The sequence below is a fragment of the Monodelphis domestica genome, chromosome 7 (genome assembly GCF_027887165.1).
Source record: "Monodelphis domestica isolate mMonDom1 chromosome 7, mMonDom1.pri, whole genome shotgun sequence".
Taxonomy (NCBI): domain Eukaryota; kingdom Metazoa; phylum Chordata; class Mammalia; order Didelphimorphia; family Didelphidae; genus Monodelphis; species Monodelphis domestica.
The window spans coordinates 64101282-64128559 of record NC_077233.1 but is presented as its reverse complement, the minus strand read 5'-3'; the positions used below and the strand labels follow the sequence as shown (position 1 = coordinate 64128559).

The window sequence follows — 27278 nt, the reverse complement described above, 5'->3', positions numbered from 1 at the left end:
ATTAAAAAGATATCAGAAAAATAAAAAAGAAAAGAAAAAATTTCTGGATGAAAATATAGACTATCAAAGTCTTATGTGTAAAAATTCCAAGTAAAAGAAAAATAAATCTATAACAGGTCCTTCAATCAGGGCCCAATTAAAATGATCTAAGCAATGATGCATTTACCCAGTCAATAGCCAGGACTACAGAAAAGTACCACACTATGAGAGGCAGAAAAGGGGACCAGATTATCGGAGCCAAGGTTTTGGGGATACTCGTCTGTGAGTATTTTCAGAGTGAGTGTGGACACAAGGAAAGCCTATGTCATAACACATGTTAAACATAGTAACCTCGAGTCTTCACACTAGGTTCAAGACCTTTGTATTGGCCTAGAGAGTGCATCAATCCATCCTGGATTGGCTTTTCTTTGGCTTTGTGCAATGGCTCTTGTGTGTATATCTTGTCCTGGAATCAGACAGAATCATTAAGCAAAGTTCCATAATTTATTTAAATAATTAGTGGCATCATTTTTATAGTCACAAGCTTTTTAGGGCGTGCATTAGCAAATGTATTTCAAACTTGTAGCACTGAAAAGTCAAAAAGTTAAAGAAAATCTTAATGCTGGTGACATGTGCTTGAAATATAAAAAGGAGAGAAAAAATTGAATAAAAAACAAATAGTATATTGCACAGGCAAGGAAAATATAATAAAAAAGAGCTTTTAAAATTCAAAAATATAGCTTATAATCATTGACACTCTGTGTCAGATAAGAAAATATAAAATACAAGGCTTTCTCACCAAAAATGAGATCCATTTCCTCTTAATATCTGGCCATGATCACTGTGAGTGGAAGGCAAATGAATTGAACAAGGTATAAATATGTAGTTATCAAAATCCCCCAAATTCTCAATAGCCCAATTAATTACAATAGCAAACAAACACACTATCATATTTCACATAAGTTGTTCTATGACAGTTTTAAAAAACCTTTGAATGGATTGAAGTCCAGAGTTCAAATCTCAATTTTACATTCTCTTCGATTGCACATATTTGGGAGAAATATCAAATATTTCTTTGTTCCCTTAAGGATAGACAGTCTAAGTGAAAACCTGCTACTTCCAGCTTTTTTATTATCTTTGAGATATTTCTTAAAGTACAACACTCACTGAAGACTACATATTTAGTCCTTTGCCTTGGTAGAGGTTAGAGCAATCATATTTTTCCTTCTCTTAGTTTTAGGAATTAAAAAAAAAATGGAATCTCCACCTCTTGTTATATTTATGTCAGTGGGTGTCTGTGAACCCCCTTTCGTCCCTAATTTTGCAATACCTGTTTTGGCAACCAACAATTTTTAAGCATTAGGTATCTGTTAATCCAATATCTTAAAAGATGGTTCTGTTTTCAAATTAGATTTGCCACTTATTTCCCCCACTTAGGTCACTTCTCAAGTCTGGAAAATAATTACTTTTATTTGGGACTATTGATTCATAGGATCATTCATTGAAAGCTGAAAGAAATCCCAGAGAACATTTATTCCAGCCCCTTATCTTTTTTTTACCAGATGAGGAAACTGAAGCTTAGAGAAGTTAAATGTCAGAGGTGGGATTTGAATTTTCATCTTCCTGACTTCTGTCCACTCTACCATACTGCCTCTGTCTCGTACTTGTATTTTCACCCTCTTCCTTCTGTTCAATTCATCTGGCTCTACCAGTCATCTTCTGTTACTATTCCTCTGCTTAGAAACTATGCCTTGGTTCTCTTTTTTGTTTTTATCATATCCAAGCTCAACCAGCTGTGTCCACCAGTTTTGCTGCTGTACCCATTAGGTTTTTGTTTTTATCACTCAGTCTCTCAGGCACACCATTTTAGCCACACTTAATGGACTTCTGATTTACCACACATCAGTTTTGCTGCTCTATTTTTTGTGTGTCCATTTCCTAGACTATCTAGTATCTTTCTTATCCCTTTAAACCCTCAGGAAAAAGTTCTGACCAAACTGACGTGTGAAGGATTTAAATCTCATTAATTGAATATTATATTAGAGGTTAAAAACTTGGAAATTTTTTCTGGGCTAACCCTATTATACTAAATAAATTTCTTTCTTAGACTAGATAGGTATTCTTAAACTGAATAGTTGGATCATTAAATATTGTTTTAAATTTTATGTATTTCTGATGTTTTCTGTTCATCAGTGGACTCAAAAAAAATTGATCACGATGGGGTAATTCCTGAAGAAATATTAACTAGATTGAAGCAGCTGGGGCTCTTTGGCATGCTGATTCCAGAAGAATATGGTAAGTAACCATAATTGCACAACCCTATTTCACATAAAAAAAATATTGTTGGGTTTTCTCTGCAGCTTGAAAGTTAAAAACATTTTACCAATAGCTATGCATTTATTTCCTGGAGCATAAGGAAACCTGGAATCATCTTCTTGTTTCTAGGGAACAAGAATAAACTCCCAGGCAAGTCATCTTCTGTACAGCACCAGGAAAGAATTACCAACGCTTAGCTTTCCCCATCCAGATTGTCTCCTTTTCCTGTTGGTCATTAATAGTGATCTTCAAATTGAATTTTGAAATCTCTGAAGTTCATCTGTAAGGTGTATATAGGAAAATCTTTTACATTAAGATGTCATTCATTGTCACTGGCCTGAAATTATTGGTACTGTTGGGAAATAAAGAAATACGTTTCACTTAATAGAGCAAAAGAATATATTTATTTAATAGGATAAAAAATAGGATAACCTCATTTGAACAAATGTTAATGGATTTATTTATCAATTTTTTTTTTGCAAATGGAGTTTCCTCATTAAAAACTGTTTTGGTTGCTTATCAAAACATATATAGGGCTTTTACCTGGAAACACAAACTCAAACTACTAAAGTTGTTAGGTAATCGTTAGTATCAGATCTCTACACTTTCCAATCTCCAGTCCCTGTCCATTGACTTCATGTCTGCTATGTGTAAACATTCACATCTCCTCTATCCTCAAAAACCTCTCATTTGATTCCTACTATGCCCACTAGCCATCATCCTATTTCTCTTCCCTTTCTCTTGTTTCTTGAAAAAGTGTTTGGTGCCTTCATGTCTTCTTTCATTTACTTTTAAACCCAAAACAGTTTTGCTTCTGATCTTTTCATCTAAGTCAAACTACTCTCTCCAAAGTCACTGGTGAATTCTTAATTGCCACACGTAATGCCCTTTCCTCATTCCTTATTCTTATTGACCTTTCTGCATTATTGGACTTCCTTACCTCTGGGCTTTTGTCACTCTTGTTTTTTTTTTTTGTTTTTTTTTTTGTTCCCTTCATCACTGTTTGACCATTCCTTACACCTGAGTTCCCCAAACTATGGCCCTCGGGCCACATGTGGCCCCCTGAGGCCATTTGTCCAGCCCCCACCACACTTCAGGACGGGGCACCTCTTTTATTGGTGGTCAGTGAGAGGAGCACTGTATGTGGCAGTGTCGCAAAGCATACAGTACTATTTCCGGTGACATTGTTCTGAGAACAAGGTGCCGCACAAAGGATTATGTGGCTATACAATGGAAGACGTCAGCATGGTGAGCAGCGATCTGGGGGAGGGGATTCCTCACTGTGTATACTGCTGCCTGGTATAGTGTTCACGGTGTGACAGGCCCATCATAGCCAGCGCTGCAGCCTCCGCTATCCCAGACAGCGATATACAGATTTGTTCATAGTTTTTTTTTTATATTCTGTCCCTCCAAAGGTCTAAGGGATAGTGAACTGGCCCCCTGTGTAAAATGTTTGGGGACCCCTGCTTTACACCTTCCCTTCTGTATCTTCATCCTTGCCACATCTCCTAATTGTCCCCCAAGAGTCTGTACTTGATCCTTCTCCCTTTTTTCTCTAGATTGCCTCATTTGGTGAGCTCATCAGCTCCTATACATTCAGTGTTCTCCATGTAGATGATTCTTAGATCTAAGTCTTTCTCCTGAGCTGCACTTCCACATTTCTAGTTGTCTGTTGGACATTTTGATTTAGCTGTGCCATAGGCATTTAAAAATCAATATGTTTAAAATAGAACTCATATTTTCTCTCCTACCCCCCCATCCCTGTCCCAAATCCTCCTCTCTTCTAAAATTCTCTACTGCTTTGGAAGGCACCACCATCCTCTTAGTCACCTAAATTTGCAACTCTGGATTCTCCTTGGCTTCTGATCCTCATTTATCCTACATATCCAGTTACCTGCTAAATACTATCATTTGTACCTTCATCACTTCTCTTACATATCTCATCTCTCAAGTCATATATATGGAAATATGTTTTGCATGACAATATATGATACCCCAGATCAAGTCACTTGCCAGCTTCAGGAGGGGGAAGGGAATGAAGGGAAGGAGACAAATTCAATCATATAACTTCAGAAAATTTATGTAGAAATTTTTTAATCCATGTAATTGGTAAAAAAAAAAATTGTAATAGTCATATGGCAGCCAATCCAATCCAGGCCCTCATCACCTCTCTCCTAAACTATTACAGTAGCTTCTAAATGGTCCCCCTCCTCCAGGCTCTCCTCTCCAGTTAGCTTCCCCACAGCTAGCAAAGGGACTTTCCTAAAGCATAAATCTAATCATGTCACTTCGTTATTCAGGAAGCTCCAGTGGCTCCCTATTACCTACAAAGTAAAATAGTAGAGTCTTTACTTATGTCTGCTTCCTGCCTTTCCAGTCTCCTTACTCTTTATTTCCCTCTCAGTTCAGTGATATTGCCCCATTTGTTGTTCTCCACATGTGATGTTCCACCTCCCATCTCCATGCCTTAGCATGACTTATTCCCCACACCTGGAAGACTCTCCACCCCACTTCTACCCCTTGACTTCCCTGACTTCCTTTAAGACTTGGCTCGAGAGCCACCTTGGGCCATTTTTCTGCAGTGAAGAGGATTCTTTCTGCAATCTCTCTTCATCTGAACTAGCAGTAAGGTTTTGAGTAGCAGGTACATTGTAATGAAAACATTTTCCCGTTATATTTTGTTTGGCATGGAGTTTTATTTAGATGGATGGGTATTTTCCCAATTCTTGTTGTTATTCATAGTACAGTTGTGATAGTGACAGCTTCCATGTAATTTGCATTTTATGGTTATAAAGAGTTTTCACAGACATCACTTGAGCTTCATGAGATAGTGAAAGCATTGGGATGTCCATCTTACATAGTAGGAAACTGAGACTTACAGCTAGTCTGTGAAATCAAGAAAGAGTTCACATCTCCTGATGTTTAGTCTTGCTCTTTCCTCCGACATTATCTGGACTTTTCAGTAGTTATTTGCTTTGGCACTAATAAGAACATATTTATCTTTACCAGGTGGCCTTGGCTTATCACATATAATGTATGCACGTTTAGGAGAAATCCTTTCTCAGGATGGAGCAATTGCAGTCACTTTGGCAGCACATCAAGCAATAGGATTAAAGGTAATTGTTTACCATCATTTTTCTTTCCAGTGTGCTACTAAACAGCCTCTCAGCCTACCCCATGTCATTTGGGAAGCAGCAACAGTTTCCCTTTTTTCTAAAACAATCCGTATCATCTTTTTGTTTTTGTTTTTGTTTTTTAATCCTTACCTTCTGTCTTAGAATTGATACTGTGTACAGCAAGGGCTAGGCAATGGAGTTAAGTGATTTTCCCAGGGTCACAAAGCTACAAAGTGTCTGAGGCCAAATTTGAACTCAGGGCCTCTCTTCTCTAGGCCTGGCTCTACCCCCTGAGCCATGTAGCAGCCCCAGAAACCATATAGTTGTGATTTGACCAATATAATCTCCCTATGTTTTCTAGCTGGAGTTTTTAATTCTGTGGTTCCTTCTACAATAACTTGGACTGTAACAACAAATACCAAGCTTGCACTTGATAGGAGTAGAGAAATTGATGCTGTAAGAACTTCATGAAGGCATGATCTATATAACAGAAACATACTCTCTGTTGTATCATATTTTGATAAGATGCAAATAAGTAGGATCCAGTTAGATAAGAGAGAAATGTGAGCCCCTCAGTCAGAAAGTGACTGTTGGGCTCATATGAATGAACCCAAAGTGAGAGAGGTGGTAGAATGGGAGACACTAAGTTTTCATGCTCAACTGCTAAGAATGTGTGACTCAAGATAAAAACACTATAATAAATTTTTTTTAATTAAGGGCAATTCTTTCTAAATAAGTGTGTGCAGGAGCCAATGGGATATTTTAACTCTCTCAGGCTGTGATTGAGCATTCATCCCTAGGGTGCCAAGTAGGGAGAGAACAGACCCAGAAACTAAAAGTCCAAATCTTCTTTAGATTAAGATAAGTATAGAGTAGGACTTCATTTTACACAAACAATGTTCCAAGACCCTTTGGGTAAGTTGGAAATTGTGCACAATAGCAAACCCCATTATTAAAAAGTAATTTTATACAAACATACCTAGGCACTTTACAACTTTTCTTAAGATTATCAAAGCTACAGCATCACTACTCTTGTACTTTGGGGCTACTATTAATAACTGAATAGGTTTAATGTAATAAAGAAAAGCATCGCTTTGATGTGGACATGACTTGCAGCAAGAGAGAACTCTCCACAAAGACTGAAATGAGAGTTAATGTTTGGTGTGAAACAATGTAATGACTCACACACACCATTCTCAGAGCAACAATGAGGGTGATTGGGCAAACTATTGAGTCTTTACATCACTTAGGAAAATAGCATGGATTTAGCATGTAATTTTAAAGTATTTTTTGCCATTATTTTTTTTTATTGCCAGTCACATATACTTGTATTTACATTGTTGAGTTCACGTAAAACAAAGTCCTACTGTACTTCTTGTGAATTGGGAAATATGTAAACTTCCTGCTCTGATCAAACTGAAAACAATCAATTCTCGACTTTATACCAGGGTTATGTATGCTTAACATCCACTCCATATCATACCTACCTATCATTAACTTTATTCTAAGCAGGGATGTGATATATGAAGATGCCATACCCCTCTGTTTTTTAGCTTTTCTTTGTGTTATTTCATCTTATTTCTTTAACACAAGGTACTGTGAATATTCCATAAGCATAAGGTTAATATTTCTCTGACTAGTGACTCTAGGTGGATAAATCTGTCTTAAATCTTTAGTACTTAACTTTGATTCTGGGTCCTTTTGCAGGTTTAAAAAAATCTTTTAAAAAATATCCTGTATTCATAATTTTAAGAAATTTTAGTGATTTTTTTTTCTTTTCCAAATACAGTGTCCCATAAGTCATAGGACCATTTTATGGCACAGTGCACTCTGTTGAGAGGGAGATGATTGCCACAAAGTCTGTGAGGCCACCCTCCCCCATCCTCAGCTATCAGGATCTGAGTGTTTACCCCCATCATGAAGAAGCTGAAAGGCCCTCTAGATATGCTAGTGCCCGCCATTAGTGCAGGTTAGGTTGGATATAAGCCCAGAAACAAAATCTTAGTCTTCCTGTGTATACAGTGGGTGAAGGGCTCTTGGACTGGTGCCACACTTGCACATGCCTGTCCATTGTGTTGTTGTCAAATATGGAGGAGAAAAGGACCTAAAGATCAGGTATCAAGCTTTGCTACTAGAATGGAATCTGTCTTGTTTATGTGAGCTAGCGATAGGTCTTATCTGATTCAAAACAAATAAAGATCTGGTCCCATAGACTGAGAAGTTTGAGAATATTTCTATTTTATTATACTTATATACATATATATTTATTGTTATTATTAAACATTTTATAATATTCTTTGTTTTTTTATTCAAATAGAGCCATGTTGGCAAACTTGTGGCACATGTGCCAGAGGGGGCTTCTCCTTTCCCCATCCCCACACACTCTTGAGGACATTTCTCACATGACTCATCCCTCTACCCAGCAGCCCAATAGGCACACTTCCTCCCTCCCATAAGTTGTAGTTTGGGCACTGTATCTCTAAAAGATTTATTATCACTGAAATAGAGCTAGAAGAGAACAAGTCTCGCACTGAAACCCATGTTACTCTTGCTCTTGTCAATAAATTAATCATTCAGCCCCAGATTTCCCCACTAAAGCTATGCTGATTATTGTCTTCTTGGTAGCAGAATAGATTTTCATCTATCAGAAATTGATATCAGAAACTGAGACAGATGCTTTCAAGGGGCCTTGCTTATATAGTTTTGTTGTTTCATTGCTTTTAAACTTTTCTAAATACTTCACATTTCTAAACTTTGAACATGAGACTACTTTTTTGATGATTTTTTTCCTCTAAAATAAGTGTTTTCTTTGTGATTCTTTTTTTTAATTTTATTTGGCCAATTTCAAACATTATTCCTTGGTTACAAAAATCATATTCTATTCCTCCCTCCCCTCCCCCCGCCCTTCCCCTTGCCGACACACAATTCCACTGGTTTTAAATGTGTCCTTGATCAGAACCTATTTCCATGCTGTTGATGTTTGCACTAGGATGTTCATTTAGAGTCTATATCCCCAATCATATCCCCCTCGACCCATGTAATCAAGTAGTTGTTTTTCTTCTGTGTTTCTACTCCCGCAGTTTTTCCTCTGAATGTGGATAGTGTTCTTTCTCATAGATCCCTCTGGGTTGTTCAGGATCACTGCATTGCCACTAATGGAGAAGTCCATTACATTCAATTGTACCACAATGTATAAGTTTCTGTGTACAATGTTTTCCTGGTTCTGGTCCTCTCACTCTGCATCACTTCCTGGAGGTTGTTCCAGTCCCCATAGAACTCCTCCACTTTATTATTCCTTTTAGCACAATAGTATTCCATCACCAACATATACCACAATTTGTTCAGCTATTCCCTAATTGAAGGGCATCCCCTCATTTTCCAATGAAAATAAGTGTTTTCTAAAGAAGGTCTTTCATAAGCCCACTTTAATTTCTCCTTTTTGTTTTTGTTTTTTCAATTTGGCTTGATATTAGCTGAATGCATCATTGTATGTGTGTTTTAGGGCATCCTTTTGGCTGGCACTGAGGAACAGAAAGCAAAGTATTTGCCTAAATTGGCCACTGGGGAATATATTGCAGCTTTCTGTCTTACAGAGGCAACAAGGTATGTGACTTGTTTTGCTACTTCAGAAGTTTAGAAGTATAAAAAAAAGTAGTTGGCAAACAATGTTTCCAGTATTCTTGGACCTAATGTATTAAAGAAAAAAGACAAGAGACTGGTTGTATCACATCAAGCAAAATCAAGCTAACACCTCTTACCTCAACTACTGCATCAGAGTCTTAGTGCTAGAGTCTAGCACTCCTCATTTTGCAAGTGAAGATGCTGAATCCCAGAGACATTAAGAGACTTAACTAGGATCATGCAGCTAAGAAGTGTCTAAATCAGAATTTGAACCCATGGTTTTGTATTCCAGAACTAGCATGCTGTCCACTTCACCATACTGCAGACATGACCAAGGTAGACTATACCATCCTGAGGGTAGCTGAGCATAGTGGGAGAGTTGTACTGCTAGGGTCCCAGCCTTCCACATTTGAATTATTTCTAACAATTACCTTTCAAATAATTAAACTTCCTGATTAGTTCTGTGGATAAGATTATCCAGTGTCTGGGTTCCAAAGCTACTCAAATCTGGCTAGAGTATTTCATTCATTCACCAAATGTCTTAAGTGCTTACTGTGTGTAAAGTATTGTCCTAGGTTCTCAGAGTAATAAAACGTTTAGCCAAGAGATGGTCCCTGACTTCATAGGTCTTAGAGTCTAGTAGGGGGCTGTGCTTATACATAGCCATAGTATGTATAATTTGCATAAGGAAGGTGGGCATTGTTTTATGAAATCTAAGGAGAATGATGATTGCTGACTAGGAGGCATTTGGGAAGACTTCATGCATGAAGTGACATTTGACCTGTCCCTCAAAGAATGCCAGGGAGTATAGGGTGTGCAAAACCCAACATACTCTTCCTTCACAAGCTCAGGAAAATAAAGGCCACCAAGAAAGGGCAGAATGCTGATGCAAGACCCAGAAGTGCCCAAGGACACAAACATAGGTTTTAGATCTTGACCTGTGATATTACAGACTGTTGCATTAATGAAGAAATTACTCATTTTCTCTATTTGCAAAGTCCTCCAACTCTTACAAACCATAGGGCTTGCAGGGAAAACTTTTCTTTGCATTTTTCTTATCTTTTCACCTTTCTCTTCCTAATATTGTATCTCATCCCACCTTTAGGAACTCTGACCTTGATTGCTTATGAATGGACTTTTAATTTTATTGACTTTGCAAATTTTATTGCCAAAGAATTCTAGTTCCACATTTCAGGAATTATACAAAATGTCAGCACTTCTAATACCACTGCTCAGCAACATAAACAATGTATGAATTATAGCTTAATGTTTTACTTTTATATACAAAGAAAATCCATACTACTCATATTATTCTCATTAGAAAGCTACCTTTTCCCCCACTCTTTCATCTAGATAACAAAGTTGGACAAGTCATTGGGAATCATCTAGTCCAATGATTTCATTTTAAAAATGAAAAAACTTTGAGGTATAAAAAAATTAAACAGATTGCCCAAGGAAGCCCAACAACTATATAGCTTTTTTGGCTTCCACTCAGGTGCACTTTCTTCTCTACCATGGCTTCCTTTCTCAGACCAGAATTATGTCTCCAAACTTAGCCATTCCACACCCCTCCCTTGCTCTGTTGCCAATGTAATATGCTAAATGTAATATTAGTTAAAAAAAAAGAATTGTTGTGTTCACTGTTTATAAAATAATTAACCCTTAAGTCATGAGGATGATAGTACCTTTTAACAATTTAATTTTTAATATATAGTCTGAGAAATAAGGAGGGAAGGAAATAGAAAAATATTTTCTAGCCTGCCACCCTAATCTTACCAGCCCATGAGTGTCTTCTGCTGAATTGTAGAAAGACCCCCCCAGCCAAAGACCTCCAGAGAAGACCCTCCCTCCTCATTTTTTATAGTAGTCCTCTTTCTCCACATCACTTCCCTGTGTGCTGGTCTATCACATCTCAGGAATCAATCAAAGTCTTAATTTGGAGCATTCCAGCTCACACTAATGGGCTGGCTTGTATGAGCAAAAAGTTCACAACTCTGGGAAGAAGGGTTTCCCTTTACACACCATCTTCACTGCAAATGACAATCAGAAAATTCTGTGACACACTAGAGTCTTCCTCTATTATTCTGTGGTAACAAATTATAAAAGAACCACTTTAAGGAATTAAGTAATGTATGTGACAAATGTGAATCTGTAAATAATCCTGAAAGACCATCTGTGACTCACTGAAATGTAGGCTTTCCAGTGGCTGTTAATCTTTCAATCATTGATGTTTCTGTAGTGGGAGTGATGCTGCATCCATTCAAACAAGAGCAACTCTGAGTGAAGATAAAAAGTTCTACATCTTAAATGGCTCCAAGGTACTTGTCTCCAAATCCTAAGACTTTTGTCCCTCTTATCTCCAAACTAAGAACAGTTTCATAGGAAAGATTCCCCCAGAATCAGAGGATTTGGTGTTTTTGATATGAACCCTAACATGATACAGATTAGACAACAAACCCATGGATGGGAGGTACTCACACAAAGACATAGCCTCTTGGGTCCCAGGAAGAAAGGATGATGTTAGAACTTCTGGTTTAGAAGCAATTGAACCACATCTACATGTAATATATTTTTATCTGAGATAAGCTTGAGGAATTCAGCCTAAGCCAGTCAGTAAGCCTTTCCTAAGATCCAGAGGCCTGAGGGCATAGTGATATAATCCTTTTCAGGACAAGGTAGATTTCTGCGGAGGAAGAAGATGGGACTGGATGTCCCTATTTCTCTGAGATGCCATGATTCTGGGGACAGGCACAATCCCTGTTCTCATGGAACTGACATTCCAAGAGCATTTATATAATACTTTAAGTTTTGCCAACCACTTTACAAATAATATTTTACTTCATATCATTACAACCCTAACCCTAAGAGGCAGATGATATCCCTATTTCATGATTTTGGGGAAATTGAGGCAGAAAATGGTGACATAACTTGCCCAGGTCCACACAGGAAGTGCCTCATGCTGAATTTGAACACAGGGCTTCCTGTCTCCGGAACTAATTGCTCTATCCACTGTACCACCTAGCAGTCCTTAGTGACTAATGATTAGTCTTCTATTTATCTGTAGTGACATGGTGAGTTAAAGACAGGTCAACATTGTGCTTTGCCCTCTCCATATCTTCCATAATGGCAAAGCAAATGAAATTAGCTACATGACCCTTAGGCTTCCAGGTAGGAGTTTAGGAGCTGATGCCTGCAGGAAATTGTAAGGATTTGCCTTAAGGTAAAAGACTTTTGGGGAGAATGTGAAGTGTACAATAATAGCTGATTTTTAAAAAGTCTCCACTGTTTTGTAACATTTTATCTGAATTGTTTCATTTGGTTCCACACAATACCCCTTTCAGGTAAGAAAGCTGGCAGGTGGCATTAAATCCCTTTAAAAGAGAAGAAAACCAGTGCTCCAAGGGGGAAAAAATGATTAACCTAAGGTCACACATTTGAAATGGGCATTTGACCCAGGCCTTCTGTGTTTGGCTACTTTTATCTTTCTCCTGCCCTAACACTGGCTCCACCCTCACAAAGAAGACTTTGTCAGTGACGATTACTTAGATTTTTCCCAAGTTCCTTTTTTCTTTTTTTCTTTCCAGATCTGGATCACAAATGGTAGTTTAGCCAGTATATTCACAGTGTTTGCCAAGACAGAGCTTTTTGACTCAGATGGTTTCAAAAGGGACAAAATCACGGCATTCATTGTTGAAAGAAATTTTGGTGGCATCACTAATGGTAAACCTGAGAACAAATTAGGCATCCGGGGCTCTGACAGTAAGTCATTTGGAATTTGTTCTTCCCCTTCCTTCTTGTAAGCTCTATGTGATATGCGGCTGTATTTGTTTCATTTAACCATCCTGCTGGAGTGATGCTCACAATTCTTTAAAGTTGCATGTGAATACATCTCAATCACTCAGTCTGCTTGAAATGTCTTGAATGGGAAGATGGCAATGTCCAGGCATACCTCTGTGCCCCACTTAGGGCTCTTTTCAATTCTGGCCCTCGTGCTCCTTTTCTCCTCTAGCCTTTTCTCACAGAGTCTTTTAAGTGCTTTCCTCACTTTTTGGGGTGTTGTTATTCACTTCTTTCAAAGATATCCACCTAAAGGAATCAATACAAAAGAATTAAGTAGATGAAAAACAAAGCGAACATTTGTAACTATAAATATGAGTTAATTAAAGTCTTCCAGTAAAATGAAAAAAGTGGCAGAATGAATAAAATGAAAACCGACAAATGCATACTGCATACAGGAAACATTTTTAAATATACCCTTTATTCTTTAGGTAGAATTATAAAACTGAGAGGAGCCTTAGAGGATGTCTAATCCAAGCCCCTCTCCTTTCTGTAGCAGTTAAAATTAGTTTCTCTGCTAGAAGTATTATATTTTTCTGAGGTTTATTAAAGATTAAGAATTAAAGGAAATACAAAATAAAAGCACATGTCTAGGCCCAGAGAGCCCATTCACAATCACTCACTCTACATCCTGCCTAGTAGAGCCGCGTGTGCCCAGACGTGGAAGCCCAGAGAGTGAGTAGGCGGATACAGTCAGTTTAAATAGCCATTGTGTTCTCAAACCCAAGTGAGATTCAGGGAGATTATTGGGCAATCTGGGAACTAGCAAGGACTTCTGGGGATTGAAGTCCGAGGTTCAAATCTCCATCTTTACACTTTGGAGTAGGAAATGGAGGCCTGGCTGATTTGAGTTTACACGACTGGTTTCCTGATTCCTGGCTCTCACCATGCTCATTATGCCAGGCCAGTGTGGAGTTGCCTCTGGCTTCATATTTCTTTCTTTCATAGTATTGACCCTCTTGCCATCTTCTCTTTTTCATTATCTCGCAGAATATGAAAAGCTATGTTGTTCCACTATCAAAATTATTTGAAAGGGATATCAGTGACCATCTAGTATCCCCCCAAATGTCTGCTACAACATAGCTGACAAGTGGTTTTCTGGCCTTGCTTAAAGACTTCTAGTACCTTCCAAGACAGTCTATTCCAACTTTTGGACATCTCTAATTGTTAGGAAATGTTTCCTTTGACAACCTTAAATTTGCCTTTTTATAGCTGTCACCCATGCTCCCCATTATATCACTTGGGGCCATACACCCTGTATGCTTGATCCCCTCTTTTGATCAATGGGGTTAGCCAGGTGTAATGACAAGAGCTAAGATTAATGGATTGTTGAACTCAAGAGATCTGAGCCACAGTGAGTCCAACACCAATGTGGCAACCCCTCCTCCCCAACTCTCTTAGAGCAAAGAGTGGAAGAAGGATGATGGCTAAACTGTCTAAGGAGGGCTGAACCAATCCAAGGTGGAGATGAAGTAGCTCAAGGCTCCCGTGCCAGTCAGTGGTGGGATTGGTCCCTAAGTAGATTCTTCTGGCCTGGGAGAGATCAAGAGCCCCACACTTTGAGAAATGGACTATCCTGTTTATAGTCCTTGCTTCAGTTCAAATAGTTTCCCTTTTTTGCATAACGAAATTAAATCCCTACCACTCTTTGGCCATGATATATTACTGACTATGAGATTATTTGTCCTTCACTTATAGCAGTTCTGCAGAATTGAGGCTTGTTTATCGGATACTGTCATGTGATCATCATTTTGTGTCTTAGAGTTTATGAAATCTTTGGAATTGTTTTAAAATTTTAGCTTGTGAAGTTCGTTTTGAAAATACAAAAGTGCCCATTGAAAATGTCATTGGAGAAGTCGGAGATGGATTTAAGGTGAGCTGCTTTTGGTAGTAGTTTCATTATGTTCTCATTCATTAAGCATTTATTCTGTAACCACTTATGAAGCACCATGTGTACAGTATACCAGGGCAGGAACTTGGGGGGGGAATCCACAGAAACTTAAGCATTGGAATATTGTCGGTCTCTATTGAGCTTCTATAAGAAGGCATATAGCCATGAGTCTCTCTTCAGACTCTTCCCCTGATAAATCCATACCCAGCACATTGCCTCTTTTTATTCCTACCCATATCTGCTCTTCTTCAGCATGTGACTTGGCTTGGCTCTCTAGGGAATGAAAAGGGAAAATTAAAGCCTTGAAATTTTAGCTGTCACTTCTGTCTCCTAGGGGGAAAAGAAAGCAGAGCTGGAAATTTAAGCAGAGTTTTGGAGGTTTGTTTTGATTTTGGCCAACAGGTTTTTAAAAATTCTTAAAATTCTTTAAAGAATTCTTATAGCCTTATAGCCTAGACTTAATTTGCATTTGAACAAGGGGAACCGAGTTAGAAAATGAAATTCCAGGTGAGAAAGGAGGGGCAACAAAGGCTACTCTTCCATAAGGAGGAAGATTAACAAGAAAATGCCCAAAGTATAAAGCACTAGATGGAGCTGGTAAATGTCACAGGCTGGAAGCTGAAGAAACTGTTGGCAAAAGCCATGGTGGAGAATGAAGAGAGAGGCAGGAGATGTAAAGGAAAGGGTGGGGCGGGGATGTTCAAGATAGTAAAGAATGTGGTAACAGTGAAAAGCTTGTGAGGAAGCATCAGGCAGCTTATAAAGGGAGTGGATGGTACTCTAAGGTAGTGTTGGTGAAGGTTTTCAAGTTCACGTGCCTAAACTACAACTTTAAGTTGCTTGTGATTAATGCCCCGCATTAGCCTAGAGTGTGAAGGGAGGAAGTGCTTACTTTGGATGATTAGACAGGGGGGGCAGAGCATGCAAAAAATGTCCTTGGATGCTGGGAAGAGGGAGAATGGAGTAGCTTCCCCCAGTGCCAGCTCTTCACTCCTGCCACACCTTTACCAACACTTCTTGGCCTCTGATCGAGGCCAGGGAAGTAAGCCAGAGGGCATGTGATATTTTTAAAGATTATGGAAAGAAATAACCAAACTGGCAGAAAAGGAGATCAGGCAAGTGATAATTACAAGAGAAAAAAGGTTAAATAGAATCATAAACATTTCAACACAAATCAATTTTAATTTAATAGTTAGATATAAAGTTTATGAACCTGGAAAGAGGCACTTAGCAGTTTCTGTTTTGAAAAGCTGATGTTCCGAGTTTTATTTGGGACTACATGGCTAACAGAATGTAATATCCTTTCTACTATTTTTGCTACATCCTTTAATGCTTATATATATGTGAAACCAACAGATTAGAGCTTATAAGAATTTATAAGACAAAAGCTTTCAAAAAGATTCTCTCTTCTTGTCGACAAAACAAAATCCAGAAGTGTTCTCCATTTAAAACCTCTAGGTTACATAGTGAATAGGGAACTTGTCTTGGAGTCAGAAAGGCTTGAGTTCAAGTCCAGCACCAAACATTTAGGAGCTATGTAACCTTGGGCCTTAACCTATGTGTGCCTCAGTTTTCTCATCTGTAAAACAGAAATAATAATAGTGCCTACCTTCCAGAGTAGTTGTGGCAACCAAAGTGTTTTGTAAACCTTAATAAGCTATAAAAATACTAGCTGTTACATAATATGATTATTTTTATTCTCAGTAACCATAGGCCCACAGGACAACTACTTAATAATGGTGAAGAAATCATTAGAGACTTAACTAGGAGGTCAATTTAGTTAGCACTTCTTTAGTGAAGCTAGATATTTATAAAACATCATGTCATTCATGGAAATGTATAATTTTTGTAACTTTTTTTTACCAATTACATGTAATAACAAATTTCTACATAAGTTTTCCAAAGTTATATGATCCAAATTGTCTCCCTTCCCCCTCCCCCCAGCTGGCAAACAAGTCAATCTGGGTTATACATGTATTCCCATGCAAAATAGATTTCCATGTTGTTCAAGAAATATCTTGTTCTTATATTTTTTGAAGATATTTTGGTGGAGGCATGAGAATTGGGGAATAAATAGGTCAGTATATCCTTTCTCAGTCTTTTCCCTCCATATATGTATGTGTGTGCACCTTTTATAAATCCGAGGTCACACTCTACAAATATTACATACCTCCTCTTGTGTGAGGGAAGGCATTGTACTAGGCACTAGTGGTGCTACAAATACAAAATGACCTCACCTCTGCCCTCCAGAAACTTACATTCTACCAGGGGGCATGGAGAACATAAAATAAAGCCATTGGATCTGGCTTGCCAGAGCCCAATGGTGGGGGGCATCCTTCAGCTGCTAGACTGACGAGTATGGCTGATCTAGAGGTATTAGGGAGCTACTGAAGGTTTTGAGTTAAGGAGACTCATGGTCAGGCCTGTGCTTTAGATTATTTTAGCACCAAGCTTAGGAAGCCAGGGAGGGGATGATGTTATTCGTTTACTTCAGTAACTATGATCCCAGTTGTACAGGTACTTCTTCAACCCAGCACACATTTATGCTTCTCCTGAGCCATATCACAACCCTTCTAGGCCTTGATGGAGAGTTTCCTGAGTCACTATGGCCTGGAGGCAGGTGGTGCTTGGTGGCTGGCCTTTTGGCAGTAAATGAGTCCTTCTGACCTTACCTAGAGCAGTCTTGGAGTCCCAAGCTGACTCTTTCTGTTTGGGGAGAACCTGCCCAAGGCCAAACCTTCCCAGAATCTTAGGAAGGACTTCAAAGGTCAACCAGGATTCAAACATGACTTGGGCTCCTTTAGAGCATAGTCAACTCAGGACCATTCCAGGAGCTTTTGTAATCAGAAATGTACTCTAGTTTTCCTTTAAAGCATGTTTCTCAGTTACCTTTGCTTAAGTTTTTCCCACTTAAGTTCATCGTACAAAAGGTTCTTGACAATTTTTCAGTTTTCTACAACTTAGATGTATTTGGTTCTGGGGAATTGTTTTATACCAAGCTTTTTTTCCATACCAATCCCCTGATAGCCACAGGCTTTTTGTGGGAGACTGGGTATTTTCATTAGTGACTTCTAGAAGTTGAGAATTAAACCAGATGCATATCTCTGGCCATGTAGATTGTTCTAATAAATGCCTTTTGGCTGGCATACCTCATCTGCCACCCTTTCTCAAAAGATATCCAGGTCTCTGTAGAAGAACACTGAAATTGTAGTCCAGAAACCTAGTTTTAAATTCTGGTTCTTCCTTCTACCTGTTCCCTCATTTGTAAAAAGAGATGATTGCTAAGGACCCTTGTAGATCTTAACTCCTCTGTCCCTATAAACTTGGGGAAGATGAGGTTGCTTTATCTCATCAAGGTCTATTGCAGGGTTAAAATCACTCTTTACTTTTTGAAGACAAAACTACATAAGGTATGACTCTTTTTACTTAGCTGTATTGACCTTTTCACTCAAACTGAACTTTAGATTTTTTGTCATAATTGATCAGCTTTATGATGGCATTCAGGGCCCTCTGTGATCTGGCCCCAGCCTTATTTTCTCCTACTCCTTTTCTCATATCCTGCACTCACTCTTCCAAGTTTGTCTTCCACATTGTTTACACTGTTCCTCTGCCTGGTTTGCCACATCTCCTCCCCCTCTTCCAGCCTCTCATCCTTCTGATTTCTTCTTACCCAAACCCAGCACATGCTTCAAGGCCCAGCTCAAACTATCTCCTTCATGAATTCTTCCTGGAACTTGCCAGCATGAAGTATTATGTTGATCAGAACACAGGCCATTTGTTTTCACTGACCCCAGCTTATAATGAAGATTTAGTGAAGCCTACAATAATTGTCTTCAGGAGAGAAGCCTAGATTTAAGGTTGGCTTGATAAAAGAATCTCTAGCCTTTCTTGACAGGTGGCACTAGTTACCCAGGGGCCTAATTCATGATGATACATGGGACTAGAGGTTGTAATTTTCTTTTTAGGTGGTAAAAATATGGGTGATGATATCAGGGGAGAAATTTTTATTTCATTTGACTCATTTCAAAATAGTTACTAACTATATTGAAATTGCAAACAAAAAAGCAGAAAGGAGATAAACCATTATTAAAAAAGAATGTTTGATTGGAAAACAGAGAAGAAAATATTCAGAACATCATTGGACAATATTTCAAGAGCCTAACTGGGGTGAATAATGAGATTTATTAACATGTATTTTTCTTTATAAAAACTAAGATAAAAAAAATTGCAATTCCAGTCAACTGCCTATGACATTCAAAGGCTTAGACATCACAACTAAGTTAGAAGTACTTCCAAATGCATTTAAATGTAAAGCAATCTTTGGGGGAGGCTCAAGATGTATGCAAAGTAGTTTTAGCTCAGCAATTTCCAACCAATTTAAAAAGAAATGGAAAGAAAATTGACAAACATCTCCTTAGTCTTTTGGAAAATAAGCATGATTATGAACTTTAAAAGGAAAATGCTAGTGAAAAATCTACATTTTTCAGTATGCCAAATATGGAAAAGAAAGCAATGAAATCCATCTTCGTGTAGATTGTGGAAAATGGGGGGGGCGGGGTATGTCCCTAACAGCATTGTTAGATACCAACAATCTGTATGGTTTCCTGAGGTAAAAGCCTTGTTTTCTGAAATTGAAGGTGTTCTAAAAAAAAAAGATCACAGGAAGAGCAATTCCAACTGGTTATTTGTCATGTAAAGTAAGAGACTTAGGGCTCTTCTTAAAGGATAGTACTAGTGTTAGAAGTGTTTAGAGGACATTGGACCTTCACTATTAAAAATAACTTTGGATCATCAAAATCAAAATTGATGACTTTCATGGTGGAATGGAATCATAGCTACCAGACCTCAGTCACACATTAGCTGGTCAAGGGCAACTCAATTGACTTTTTTTGGTGAAGAGTCATGATCTTTGAGGTCCAAAATATAAGGAGCTGTTCATTTGTCTAAGAACACTTAGTGGTAAGATTATTTGTAATCCTCGGGCAAGGATTATTGTGTGGTTGTGGATTTGTTCATAATTAGTGTTAGTTAGACAGGATGATATGGAAGATATAAGGCCGTTGGGCAATATATGGTAGCTCCTATGAAACTGAGTGTTGATTGTATTAGGGTGGCAATAATAACTAGGCCTATATGGCTTACTGAGGAGTAAGCAATTAAGGATTTTAAGTCTGTTTGGCATAAGCAAATGGAATTTGTTATGATTATGCTCTTTGGGCATACTGTCTTATTCATCTTTGTATACCCTACAGTACTTGGCATATAGTAGAGCCTCAGTAAAAATTTGCTAAAATGAATGAGTGATATTATTAAGAAGCAGGCTTGGATAATCTTCCTTAAAAGCTGGATGCCAGGCAGAGGATTCTTACCAGTCCTACAAATTTTAAGTAAAATCCAATGGATATTGGCCACAATCTTACCAGCCCCTTCTTACCCAATAGTGCTTTTCCCCAAAGTATTTGTTTTCTCAGTTCATATTCATTAACATATATATGGTAGGAATGGATTAAACTGCTGCCCTTTCTCCATAGCACTTCATTCATATAATAAAAGATATAGGAAAACTGGTGTCTGAGGCTAAGAACTGAGTCTCACATTTGCTTTGGCCTATGATAGGCTGCTTGCTGCTTCTGTTAAAAGAAATCTTCTCTCAATTGCTGCTAGCTCATCCTTCTCTGGAATTTGATGATACCTCATTGATAAAGTCTTTTCTTCCTCTTATAGATAGCAATGAATGTCCTGAATAGTGGACGATTTACTATGGGAAGTTTAGTTGCTGGAATGCTCAAGAAATTGATTGGTAAGTCAAGGAAACGTTGTTGAAGTAAAGTCTTTTTGAATAATTGTCACATACACACTCTCCCTCTCTCTCCTCTCTCCCTCTTTCCCACTCCCTCCCCAAGGACTCAGCTATTTAAAGTCACTGTTGAAATAAAAAACCTGAAAAAGGAATAACATTATTTCAGATTTGATTTTATTGTTTCTTTTCTCTAGTGTGATTAAGTTTGAAAAGTGTACTTGTTCTTCAAAGTAGTAAATCTTTCAAAGTGGCCTCTATTCAATTTACTTATGAAGATGAGAGAATGTGGGCAGAAGAGAAAAGGACCCCTCCTGACTGTAGATTTACTGAGCCAAAAAAATGGTTACTGGAGAAGCCATGCTGTCATTGTGAGGGCCTCAGTGTGGCAGGTGATGTTTCCAGAAGGCTGGGGACAGCATTTTGGCCTTGATGAGGCTAAACACAAAAGGCAGTGTTTTCCTCTTCTTGAAACATTTGAGAACATATTTGTTGGAGGTTTCTTTTAATCTTGCCACTTAGCCTGTACAACTGAATAAATTCCACTTTCTGGGAAGATAGAGTTGGATTTATCCTCTGTCACTCCTATTAATACACTTGAAAGCTTATGAAGATGACTTTAGGAAATCACTTCAAGATAACATGGAAATCATCCTTCTTAATGACTGCTTTCTTTTCTTAAGGAATGACAGCAGAATATGCCTGTACAAGGAAACAGTTCAACAGGCCTCTAAGTGAATTTGGATTAATTGAGGTAATTAAGAAACTGAATGCTATCCTTTCTCATTTCAAAGGCATCTTGAGTTAGGAACCATACGTGCTTTAAAAGTAGAGAATTTTTATCCATTGTGATGGCTACTGTTGGTCATGGTGGTCTCGAAAACAGAAATAATGTTTTATTTCATGTAAATATCTGTATTAAAACCTCTGTTCTATTTTGGGATGAGCCTATTCACCCTGCTTAACTGCCTTTATTACAAATGAGCAATTCAGGAGCCACATGTAAACTGGTTGTTGTATCTGTTCACAAAAACTCCAGGAAAAGTTTGCTCTGTTGGCCAGAAAAACATATGTGATGGAGAGTATGGCCTACCTCACCGCCGGGATGATGGACAGCCCAGGTGTTCCTGATTGCTCTATGGAGGCGGCCATGGTGAAGGTGACTTGTGAAAAGTGGGGCAGCTGCCTGTGGTTACCTAGTTTACCAGTTGTAGATAAGTCTTTAACAGCATTATTTTTCACCCTGTCATGGACCCTCCCAAGCTCATTCTTTTAGTCATTATGGAACACCTACAGGAGTTTAGTACTTCAGGACACAAGAGCCAGTTCCCGCTCTCAAGAAACTTATAGAATGGTTGGAGTCATACATATGAAACAACATTAAACCATACTATAGAGTGTTATATAATTAAATGAATAAAGGAATGAAGAGTTCGTATAATGTGGATATCAGTGAGGGCTGTCATAGTCAGGGAATACTCCAGGGAGAAGGTTGGATTTACTTTTAATATCTAATAGCATCCGTTGCTTCATCCAGACTATACTGTTAGTAGCCAGAGATATACATAGATTCCCACACAGAGCCTGGCCTGTCAGTGATTTTATCGTTTCTGGTAGGTGTTCAGCTCTGAAGCATCCTGGATTTGTGTGAGCGAAGCCCTACAGATTGTCGGAGGCCTGGGATACATGAAAGATTACCCCTATGAGCGCTATCTCCGGGACTCCAGGATTCTACAGATTTTTGAGGTTTGTTGTTTGAGTTTTATATCTCATAAGCATAAGTTCTTTTTACTGAATTGTAATGTATACTTAAGAAATTTGCATTCCCTGTTCTAGCTAGTGAAACTTCAGAAAGGACTTTACCTTTTGTTTCCAATTTCAGCCTTTTCCTAGATGGTGTATGATGTACTTCTGGTACATTGGCTTTGAGTTTTGAAGGGTCCAATCTGGATAGCTCAGATCCTTGGAACATAATGTGGATCTCCTTGTCTTGGAGAATGCTAGTGTGGCTAGATGTCTCTGGTCCAGCAAACTAAAGCCAGTTGTCATAACAGGCGACGGAGGGTTTAGATGGCCCCAGGTAAATCCAGGCCCTCAGAGAAGCAAACTCCGATATCTTTGTGATATCTTTGTGAACAAAAGACAGCACAGAGTTCTTGATTTTAGCACAAAGTAGTTGTGGTTCTATTGTGCTTTGAAGTTTCCGAATGCATTTATCCCTCTTCTATGAGCATCCCAACAACTGTAGAATCAGCATTATTCTTTTTTTTTGCCAATGAGGAGATGGAGGTTTGGTGGCCGCCCAAGGTCAGGCCCCAGATCCAGAACTTTTTGATTCATATGTTCTTGCTACTCCACTGCCTCCTTTTATTTCAAATAGAGGGTAGGTGTTATATTGTGTTATCTTCTCACATTTTGGCTATTTGCTCATGGAGTCTGGTATGGCGCGTGTGCTTTCTCAAAGCAGTTCAAGATTTCTGCACTTTGAAAAAGGTCTTTGCAGAAAAAACATCCTCAGTGTTGGAAAGTGAGAAGAGTAGAGAGAGGGAGGCAGGGAGGGTCATGGAGGAAGAGAAGCTGGGGGTGTTTAACCCTGACAAGATTGGGGACTGGAGGAGACATGGAAGAGGCAAAAGTAACCAGCGTGGTTAGAGTTCTGGCCTCGGAGACAGGGCTCTCTGCCTGTATTGCCTTATCATTAGAGTCAGCGCATGAGGATGGCTTGTCTGTTTTACAGTTTTTAAGTTTCTGAAGGGCAGTATATGCCACTTGGTGAGTCCGTAAAGATGGAAGTTTTCTTCTCCATTTTTGGCTCTTCCCTTCCTCCTGATTATCCCAAATTATTATCCCAATTATTCAGCAAACGTGTATTAGGTGCCTGCCTTCAGGGAGCTTACATGTTTCCAGGGAAATGCAGCATCTCCACAAAATAAGGAATGCAGTCGGCAGCCCTGAGTAGAAACGTGCACCTTCATCTGTGAAGAATGAAGGGCAATGAATGTGAACCTGTCCTCCGCCTCAGTTGTTACCCTCAAGAGTGGGCACAGTTTAAATCTCAGGAAGGAAGTCTGTTCTGGGGATCTGATCCTGAAACCCCTCCCTCTCGTCACGATCTCTTGCCTTTCCACTTGTCCCATTACCTCACTTCTCAATCTACTTTCATGGCAATCTATTCATTTCACTGATTTCTCTGATCTTTATCTCATCTTGGTCCAGAGGGTAGAGCTCTGGACTCTGAATCAGGAAGATCTGAGTTCAAATTTTGCCTCAGACACCTCACTGTGACAGTCTGGACAAGTCACCTAAACTCCTTTAGGCTCAGTTTCTTTGTCTATACGATGTCATTACACACGTGCCTCATGGGATTGTTGAGGATTAGGTAAGATAATGGATGGAGGGTATTTTGCCCCTTATTCAGTATGAACTTGAGCTGTTATTATCCATTCCTTAATCTTCCATTGTATCCCCCTGTTCTGTCTCCCTTTTCCTTTCTCATCATTTTGGCCTTCTGTAGCCAGTTCTCTCTGCTCCCACTTTGCGATCCTCGCCCCTCATCCCCATGCTTTCTGCCTTCTCTCTTCCTGATACACTGGAGATTGTCACAAACTCTTGTTATCTAACCTCTTTTGGGCCATTGGAGCTCTATGAAATGCCTTTCATTCATCTCTGATCTAATCTATGATGCCTCCTCCTGGGCCTGGGACATCTCTCTGTTCAAATCCCCAGATTCTGCTCTTTCATCATGGCCACTCACTGTCTCAGAGCTTCTCCTCTGTAAAACTTGGGCAGTGCCAGCTAGGTTAGGGTATGGCTACAGGGAGATGATGGAGGGACAGCTCGGGGGCTCCATGGATAGAGTACCAGGCCTGGAGTCAGGAGGTCCTGAGTTCAAATGTGGCCTTAGATACTTCCTAGCTGTGTGACCCTGAGCAAGTCACCTAGCCCATACCACTCTTCTGCCTTGGAATCCATAGTTAGTATTGACTCTAAGAACGTATGGGTTTGTTGTTTTCTTTTAAATAGAGATGTGATGCAGACAAGGTGGTAGCCTGATGGCAGTTGTTCTTGTTATTATCCAGATGTTAACATTGGTATTGTTCATGGTTAATGTTAATATTGTGTATCATTAACACCCAGAAAATGTTCTGTCCTCAGATTTTCTTAGACCACTTTGCATCTCCCCTTCAAGCTTCTCATTTCCAACCTTAAATTATTCTACATGTCTTTTTAGGCATCATGTCCCCCTAACCTTAATAGAATAGAAACTCCTTGAGGTCAAGAAATGTGCCCCCCTTCCATTCCCAGTGCCCAGCATGTTGCCTTCACAGGAGCTGTTTTTTCATGTTTTTGTAGAACTAGTTAGACTGCTTTGTTCTAAGTGGCCTGCACTCTCAAAGCTGGATATTTGGGAGACTCCTCATAATATCATCTTGCCATCACCTCCTACTACAAGCAGCTGAAAGAATGATGGCTAGTCCTGTATCCAATTATTTACCATCTCAAGGAAAGGGGAGGAGAAACAAGGAAAGAGAGAATTTAGGTTATAGAATGTCAGAAAATAATTGCTGAAATTTTTCTTTTATTTTTAAACCCTTTCCATCTGGAATCAATACTAAGTACTGATCAAAAGAGCAGTAAGGGCTATGCAGTGAAGTTTAAGGATGGGTTAAATGGAGTCACACAGCTAGGAAGTGGCAGAGGCCAAATTTAAAGCCAAGACCTCCTGCCTGTAGACATGGTTCACAATCTACTGAGCTACTAGCTTCCTTTTGAAAATTGTTTCTCCATGTATTTGAAAAATAATAATAAAAGGAATGGAATAAAAGAGCAAAGGAATAAAAATGGTGGCTAGAGCCTGGCTAAATGTAGCTCTTGGGCCAGAGAGACTGTGGGACTTGGAGTGGGAATGTAACTGACTGTTGGGTCTGCTCCCTGCCATGTGTGACCTGCTCTGATACATGTAGTGTGCTAGAAGATTAGGCCCAGCCTTAACCCTTTTGTCACCAACCATGTCTGAACCAAGATGGATTCCATTCCACAGAAACAGTTATTTTTTATTAACTAAGTCTCCAGAAGAAAGAGATTCTTCCCTTACAGTTTTGATCTTCCTGTGGTTTTTCAGGAGTGACCTGTTGGTGTAGATCAAAAGATACCCAGAAGGGATTTAGTACTGGATTTCATTCCTTGCTTTCACCACTTGACATCCCATTGACAACTTATTTTCTTATTGTTTCTCTGGCTTAAAAAGTGAATTTTTTAAAAAATGAAATATGACACTAGGGAAGTAGGGCTGCATTGCTTACTCATTTTGTTTATTTTGTGCTTGAGAGAAGGGATTTTCACAATTCAGGAAGTTTTTGAATTAGGAGGCATGCACTTCAGTGGTATAAAGATGGAAGTCCAAGATAGGGTTCTAATCCTATTTAAGTAAATCAAAAAGGGAAGCCCTATTTGCTGCATTATAATAACTACTTTTTGTTTAAACTCTCACCTTTCATCTTAGAATCTTTATTAAATATTAGTTTCAAGGCAGAAGGGCAGTAAGGGCTTTTCTAGTTTTTTGTTTTTTTGGGTTTTTTTTCCCTCAGGAATTCCTGAAAATTCTCTATTTCATTGAAGATCCATTTTTTTTTTCCTGGAAGGATTCTTTTCAGTTTTGCTGGGTAGGTGATTCTTAGTTGTAATCCTGGTTTCTTTGTCTTCCAAAGTAGCATATTCTAAGGTCTCCACTCCTGTGTATTATCCTCACTGGGGCTCCATGGTATCTGAATTGTTTCTTTTTGGATGATTACAATATATTCTCTTGACTTGGGAGTTCTGAAATAATATATTTATATATAAATATAATATATATATAAAAATATAATATATATATAAATGTAATATATATATGTGTATATATATATATATGTATATATATAAATAAGTAATATTCCTGGGAGTTTTCATGTTGAGATCTCTTTCAGGAAGTGATCAGTAGATTTCTTTAATTTTTATTTTACTTTCTGGTTCTAGAATATCAGAGTAGTCTTCCTCAATTATTTCTAGAAAGATGATGTCTAGGTTCTTTTTTTTTTCTTTTTAAACATGATTTTCAGTTAGCTCTTCTGGATCCATTTTCCAGGTCATTTATTTTTTCCAATCGAGATAGTTCACATTTTCTTCTTTTTTTTAATCCTCTTGATTTTGTTTGATTTTTTTTTTTAATGTCTCCTGGAGTCATTAGCTCTCATTTGCTCAATTCTGATTTTTAGAGAATTCTTTCTTCAATGAGCTTTTGTATATCCTTTTCCATTTGGCCAATTTTACTTTTTATGGAATTCTTTTCCTCCCTGAATTTTTGTATATTTTTTTCCCACATAGCCTATTGTGCTTTAGTTCACTTTAGTGAATTTTTGTTTATCTTTTTCCATTTGATAAGTTCTGCATTTTAAGGAGTTCTCTTCAGATTTTTGTGCCTTTTATCATTTGGCCTATTATATTTTTTAAGGCATTGTTTTCTTTGGTGTAGTTTTTTATGCCTCCTTTACCAAGCTGTTGATTTTTTTCATTATTTTCTTGCATCACTCCCATTTATTTTCCCAATTTTTCCTCTTACCTTTTATTTTATTTTTAAAGTCCTTTTTTCAGCTCTTTTAGCAATTCTTTTTGAGCTTGAGATCAATTCACTTTTTTTGGTCTTTGGATGTCGCAACTTTGATTTTTATTATGTTCTTCTGAG

At 38.4% G+C, this 27278-nt stretch overlaps 1 protein-coding gene across 1 annotated transcript in view; it reads left to right on the top strand.

Annotated features, from left to right (window-relative positions):
• Positions 1-27278, top strand: part of ACAD9 (acyl-CoA dehydrogenase family member 9) — a 48703-nt gene that overhangs the window by 12051 nt on the left and 9374 nt on the right. Inside the window, exons 3-12 of the mRNA XM_001378507.4 lie at positions 2173-2274; positions 5305-5411; positions 8914-9014; positions 11272-11350; positions 12617-12791; positions 14669-14742; positions 20485-20560; positions 21241-21311; positions 21597-21716; positions 22175-22303. Of these exons, the coding sequence (XP_001378544.1) occupies positions 2173-2274; positions 5305-5411; positions 8914-9014; positions 11272-11350; positions 12617-12791; positions 14669-14742; positions 20485-20560; positions 21241-21311; positions 21597-21716; positions 22175-22303 (1034 nt within the window). The remainder of the gene's footprint in view (positions 1-2172; positions 2275-5304; positions 5412-8913; positions 9015-11271; positions 11351-12616; positions 12792-14668; positions 14743-20484; positions 20561-21240; positions 21312-21596; positions 21717-22174; positions 22304-27278) is intronic.